The sequence below is a fragment of the Culex pipiens genome, chromosome 3 (genome assembly GCF_016801865.2).
Source record: "Culex pipiens pallens isolate TS chromosome 3, TS_CPP_V2, whole genome shotgun sequence".
Classification (NCBI taxonomy): domain Eukaryota; kingdom Metazoa; phylum Arthropoda; class Insecta; order Diptera; family Culicidae; genus Culex; species Culex pipiens.
The window spans coordinates 145366453-145373507 of NC_068939.1; the positions used below are offsets into that span (position 1 = coordinate 145366453).

The 7055-nt window shown below is 37.4% G+C and overlaps 1 protein-coding gene across 10 annotated transcripts in view; it reads left to right on the forward strand.

Moving 5' to 3' along the window:
• The window catches only part of LOC120417112 (uncharacterized), a 162698-nt gene extending 156883 nt beyond the window's left edge, over positions 1-5815 (forward strand). For all 10 annotated transcript variants that reach the window (XM_052710309.1, XM_052710311.1, XM_052710307.1 and 7 more), the window contains one exon: positions 230-5815. In XM_052710309.1, the coding sequence (XP_052566269.1) occupies positions 230-1156 (927 nt within the window). In that variant the 3' untranslated portion in view covers positions 1157-5815. The remainder of the gene's footprint in view (positions 1-229) is intronic.
• The last annotated feature ends 1240 nt before the right edge of the window (positions 5816-7055 follow it).

Genomic DNA, 7055 nt, shown 5'->3' on the forward strand with positions numbered 1-7055 from the left:
TGTTTTTGTTATTAAGAAAATACGAGAGGTGTATCGTTTTTTGACCCATAGTCACCCCCACTGACGGTAGCCGCGATAATTCGACGTGTGGTTGACCTCGCAGTTTGCGCACTCTGTGCTTCTTAGTGTCATTTTGACAGGTTCTAGCTTTCTAAGGATAGATACATATTTTTTTGTATGTGAATGCTATGTACCGCCTTTACGCTACAACTTGTTTCCACTCTTCCAGCGCGGTGACTCCCTCGACACCATCTTCGCCTCGTCGCCCCACTCCGATTCGGACGCACCCCGCGCGCCAAAGGTCGTTCGCAACCGGAAACCTCGCAGCTCGCCCCGCCATCGGCCCCTCCGAAATCGACCGCCACCGCCGGGCTGGGACGAAAGCACCGACCAGGACAGCTTCGACCGACGGGACTCTCCGCCCGTCGCCGTTGCCGCGGCGGTTCCACCTCCGGTTCCTCCACGCCGTGCGTCTTCCTCACCCGCCGTTGACCGGATACGCAGTCCGTATCGGGACATTGTGATATCGGAACTCACGGGGAACATCATCTCGGACAGCGTGATCGTCAACATCGAGAAGAGTTCCAGCTCGGAACATTCCGACAACAACTACGAAGAGGAGGGAGGGGAAGAGGAGGGTGAGGAGGAGGAAACAGGGGAGCTGGGAGTGGAGGAGGAGGTTGAAGAGGAGGAGGATGACGAGTTCGCCAGCGAGTCGGGCAAACTGGTCCAGAACCGGGGCAGTCGGAGCAGTGACGATGACTTTTACGTCGATGACTTCGATGTCGACGAGGAGGAGGAAGAGGAGGCGGAAGAGGAAGAAGAGCAGATGAACCACAACGACTGGGAGGTTCGCATGCTGGCGGCGGAACTGAAGAAGCGCGAAAGTGTCAGCACGGACTTCCCGAGTGACGTGGACGAGCACGACGGGCTGCTGCGGCGACGCCGAAAACGCAGCGAAACGGACACCGACGGCAGCGGGGCCGAACTGGAGGTGCTGAGGAGACCCCGCGCAGCCAGTCTGGACCAGCACAACCTGCGACGGATGGCCAGCATGAGCTCGGCAGCAGGGCCAAGCCAGCAGCAGCAGCAGCAACGACGCCGAGGTTCCATCTTCAAGGCCATGAGCTTCGACCGGGACAAAGATCGTCTCTGAGAATTAAGGCTCAGATGTGACGTGTGCATGTTCACCAGTATCACCAACGTGATCATCATCGAGTGGAACAAGCGGTAATCCGAAACCAGAACCAAACAAAAAAGTAAAAAAGAACGCACTATTATGTAAGCAAACAAAAAGTAAACAAACGAGTTGAAAGAGGTAGACACAAGTTGAGCTAGTTTATAGACCCCACATCACAAGCCCCTTAACAGATTGATAGATTCTATTGATTGAGTTGAGAGCAGCCTACGAAACATTTAGGGAATAGTCCAAACTATAGCGTGAATACGGTAGAAATTTTGTTGCAACAACAACAACAGATAAAATACCAAAAAACAGAGATTTTATCGCACGTTTTGCACACACACACACATTAAAGAAAATGAATATAAATTAAGCTCGCGCGTTTAGTTACATTGTTACATCAAAAAGAGAGAGTAAGAGAGAATGCTTTTCATATTACGACCAGAGAAAAAGAGAGAGAGAGCGTTGTTACCTATTTTCAGTTCGTGTAGTGGCGTGAACAAGACGAGTTAAAGTTCCAAGTACCGACGTTTTAAGAAAAATTAAAAACATAATAACAGCTGAGCGCTAACCTAACTATACGATGTAGAAACTATAGCAAACAGAAACAATACCGTCTGTGCGGTAGTGAATTTTAAAATCTAAACACCTAGCGAAGCATTACATCCCGTCCAGATCCAGTTGGTTCTTCCCTCCGATTGCGTTGATCGGTTGAATTAACTTAAGACAAGTTCAGTATCATCACAAAGTGGTGCAATTTCCCTGTCGTTTTTATCTCATGTTAGTTGTTATTATTTTTGGTAAGGTGCAGGGTGACCACTCGACTTGTGTTTTAAAATAAATACCGATAACATCTTTAGAAATACAGCAACACGGTTTTTTTTACCAAATATCTGCCTAATTTTTTCAAGTTTTTTTTTCAATTTTGTCTAAAGTTTTAGGCTGGTTTTCGAAAAAAATGAAGTTAGTCTCACTCATCATCAGTCATTTTCGACAACAGGAAATGTGTCGAAAAGTCGTGTTGCCAAAAACGGAATGGCACTGTAGTAAGTTCACAGATAAACTGACGTAAATCATTGAACATTTTTATTAAACATCCATCGGTCGCTTCTCACTAGAGCCACCTAGTTTAGAACGTGTGCATCGCTTTAAATGGTTGATAGAGTGAGTGAATGGTGAGTGGTAGTGAGTTTAAAATTGCCGCGGTGAGTTTTCAATAATTCAAATTAGCCGTTCAATTGCTGTTTTTTGGAATAAGAAAGTGATTTACGTCTGTTTGTCAGTGGTAAATACACAAATGATTACATACGATTGGTGATATTTTTATTCACAACGATAAAACTACAATGATCCTTTGTACGAGTTCACATTTTCAATGGAAATTTAAGTGCAATCAACTAAAATCAAAAAGTTTTTTTTCGCAATCATATCGCCGTTTTCAAGATATAGCCAGCCAAACTTTTATTTTCGATTTTCAATGTTAAAAATTAAAACATTCGTGAAATTTCTATTTTCTAAAACACTATTTTTATTTTTTTAAATCAAGAATAACTTTTTAAAAGGGCCAAACATCACCCTTTCGATATGTTAGTCTTGATTTAAAAAAATGAAAATAAGATCGGAAAATTTCACGAATGTTTCATGTTTATAAAAAAAGAAACACATAAAAATTTGATTCAGCAAACCAAGGTATATTTTGTGAATGTTTTTAAATGTGCAGATCAAAAGCATTTTGAAAGGAAACTGAAATTTGTAAACTGTAAATTTGGAGGACCGTGGTGTAGGAGTAAGCGTGGTTGCCTCTCACCCAGTCGGCCTGAGTTCGATCCCAGAAGGTCCCGGTGGCGAATTTCGAGACGAGATTTGTCTGACCACGCCTTCCGTCGGATGGGGAAGTAAATGTTGGCCCCGGTCTAACCTAAAGGGTTAGGTCGATAGCTCAGTCCAAGTGTAGGAGTCGTCTCTTTGGGTCCTGCCTCGGTGGAGTCACTGGTAGGCAGTTGGACTCACAATCCAAAGGTCGTCAGTTCGAATCCGGGGTTGGAATGGAAGCTAGGTGTATAAGAGGTTTGCAATTGCCTCAACAATCAAGCCTTCGAACACCAAGTTTCGAGTAGGAATCTCGTAATCGAGAATGCCATGGCAATGCTGTAGAGCGAATAATTTGATTCGATTTGTTTGTAAAAAGGTCATACGGATATTTGCTCAGCAAGAGTTAGTTGCCTTAGTCATAGGGAAGGCCTCCACAAAGGTTTAGCCAAATAAATAACAAATAAATTCTCTTTCGGAAATTCAGGGAGAATGGTTCAAGTGTACCCTATTTAGACTACATTTTATAAGTGACGATATCTTGGAAACTAGCCGATTTTCAATATTCAAAAATGAAACTTTTGTGGATTTTGTTTACCTCTTCAATAAACATATTTTTGATATTATTATAATCTAGAAAAAACCATTTGAAGTCAAGACTGGGCACAATAATTAAGAAATTTGAGATTACTGTGTTGTGTGTGTGCGTGTGCGTGCAACCAATCAAACGGGACCACGTGGTCGCTTCTTACAAATTGAGTTGTTTCCATGTATTTTTAGATCTACATTCTATACATGCAAATAACTCGCATAGGCATTTGGATGGTGTTAGCTCTGCTGAGCTTAGGTGACCCATTCCTACGCAGGCTAGCCGTGCGCGAGGTATCTCAGCTTGAATCGACAAGCCCCGCCCTAATGAACGTTTGCAGCAATCGGATTCAAACGTTATTTAGAACTTCTGAACCTTTGTCAAATGGACAAAGACCCAGCGCGTATATAGTTTCAGTGGTAACAGTGTTCTTAATTCCAGTCGTAGCTCACCAAGCCGTAATGGCTTAGTGTTTTGCATTTTTGCTTAACAATCCAAACGACGGGGGATCGAACCCCGATTCGAGTAATTTTGATTTTCGTTCATGTTCAGAGCTTCAATTTATATTTCCTAAACTTTCTCGTTGGGAGCAGATGGGAATCGAACCCATGACCAATCGCTTACAAAGCGAGCAACGTAACCAGTCAGCTACGGCCGCTCCTTTATAGTAAAAATTTGGCGTGGTTGTCTTGAATGATGTGTGTGTATGTCAGAATATATGAAAGAATGGTTGTCTCATAAAAAGAACGAGCTCACCGGTTCGCTTCTCTTCAAACGTCTTCAGGAAGGTTGTTAAAACAGCGGTCACCAGATTAGCTATGGAAAGCACGAAGCGAACCATGCCGGTTACCGCTTGGGCTGCTTCCGCTTGCCCAAAAAAAATTGAGATTACTGTGTTGTTTGTTAAAATTAACCGAACACATTTTCTTCAACGTAATATAAATGTGATTGTAAATTTTTAATTTAAAATGAACAAATCAGTTTCCATTGAATAAAAATAAATCATAAATGGAGTTTGAGTGGTCACCATGTTCCTTTCTGGTTTTAGTTGCTTTACTTTATTTCAGATTTGATAATGGTCGTTACCAATCCTTAAGTTTTAAGTCATTCCTCCAACAGTCACGTTCATTAAACATCACATATTGTAGCACAAAGTGAATCTAAGGAAAATACCGAGTTACAAATACCCTTTTTCATCCTGCTCGATTTTTAAACTTACTACTCTTGTTAGTTTTATAACAAAGTTTATAAACTCTAGTGAATACTGAACGAGTTGTATTAACTGTGCCAGTATTATTATTACTATATATGAAATAAACACAAACCAAAAGCAACAACAAGTCAGAACCCAATTGAAACCACGTAAACGTTAACCGTTAATCGTAACGTAACACAGAAATAAACACCAGAAGAAAAGGGTGAGCTCGATTCGGTATGGCAAAGACAACATACTAACGATCCTAAACTGAGAGACAAGTGCGACGACCAAAAACAAACAGAGAAAAAAAACAACAAACTTTCTTATCTTAACGTAGCATAGATTAGTATCACACAAAAATGTAACATAAACAAGCGAAACACGCGTAACTTAATGGTTAAGGCGAACAAACAAACTCACAACCTTAACAACAACAAAAAAAAGATGCTTTAGTTGAAGCTGATTCAGCAAACAGAGGCCTGTGCTACGGACAGCATGAACCAGCAGCGAAATGCGATTGGTAGTGATTTGCAGACTTGGATTCCACACAAAAATACACATTTGTTGAGTTTGACACAAACACACAGAGACACACTTAACACGTTCGAATTAGTCAATTAGTTACCTTAAGTCGATCGCGGACCACGAAGCAATGTGATAGAAGAGCTGAAGGAAATTTCCCAACAAAAAAAAAAAAACAAACAAGTTAGCGCTAATGTTAGGTCCTTGCTTTGGTGAAATTTAAATGTTTATTTTCTAAATCAATTTTAAATAGTTTACAAGCAATCGTGCGTGAAGTTGTTACAAATCAGTTGATCAGGAAAACAAACTAAGACAAACGCTTTAAAGCAAATCGAAGCATCTTTTTACTTTAAAACAAGAGAACAAAACAGCAACGACAACGGAAACCACACAAAGTATTCATTTAAAAAAAAAAAGACGACTACTCACAATCCCTGCGCGGTCTGTGTTTATCTTTGTCTCCCATCGGAATGAACGGAAGTGCGGAAGTATTATAGGCAACCGGAAATCACAACCTTGCGAAAAGGACGGGGTAAAAGGGGTTAAGGGTAGGGCAAAGCAAAAGGCAACAGTTAAGGAATCAATTAATTTTGTATGATTAGAATTCTATTTAGGGAAATGAAACAAACAAATAAAATTATATTCAATGATAGCAGTTGGTTAGAGGAAGTGTTTTATTTTAAACATTTGAGAAAGTTTTTGTCCTTTATATCACAGACACCGCAAAAAGTGATAGTTTTTAAGGTAAGTAAATTATTTCAATGATATCGCAAAACCATGTTTATACTATTGTAAATGAAGATTTAAAAAATTCCTAACCTAACCTAAAATTTAAAAAAAAATATATATCAACAGTAATGTTGCATCATAAGTTTGTAAATAAATATCAGCATAACTAAAAACTAAAAACTAAAAACTAAAAACTAAAAACTAAAAACTAAAAACTAAAAACTAAAAACTAAAAACTAAAAACTAAAAACTAAAAACTAAAAACTAAAAACTAAAAACTAAAAACTAAAAACTAAAAACTAAAAACTAAAAACTAAAAACTAAAAACTAAAAACTAAAAACTAAAAACTAAAAACTAAAAACTAAAAACTAAAAACTAAAAACTAAAAACTAAAAACTAAAAACTAAAAACTAAAAACTAAAAACTAAAAACTAAAAACTAAAAACTAAAAACTAAAAACTAAAAACTAAAAACTAAAAACTAAAAACTAAAAACTAAAAACTAAAACCTAAAAAGTAAAAACTAAAAACTAAAAACTAAAAACTAAAAACTAAAAACTAAAAACTAAAAACTAAAAACTAAAAACTAAAAACTAAAAACTAAAAACTAAAAACTAAAAACTAAAAACTAAAAACTAAAAACTAAAAACTAAAAACTAAAAACTAAAAACTAAAAACTAAAAAACTAAAAACTAAAAACTAAAAACTAAAAAACTAAAAACTAAAAACTAAAAACTAAAAACTAAAAACTAAAAACTAAAAACTAAAAACTAAAAACTAAAAACTAAAAACTAAAAACTAAAAACTAAAAACTAAAAACTAAAAACTAAAAACTAAAAACTAAAAACTAAAAACTAAAAACTAAAAACTAAAAACTAAAAAACTAAAAACTAAAAACTAAAAACTAAAAACTAAAAACTAAAAACTAAAAACTAAAAACTAAAAACTAAAAACTAAAAACTAAAAACTAAAAACTAAAAACTAAAAACTAAAAACTAAAAACTAAAAACTAAAAACTAAAAACT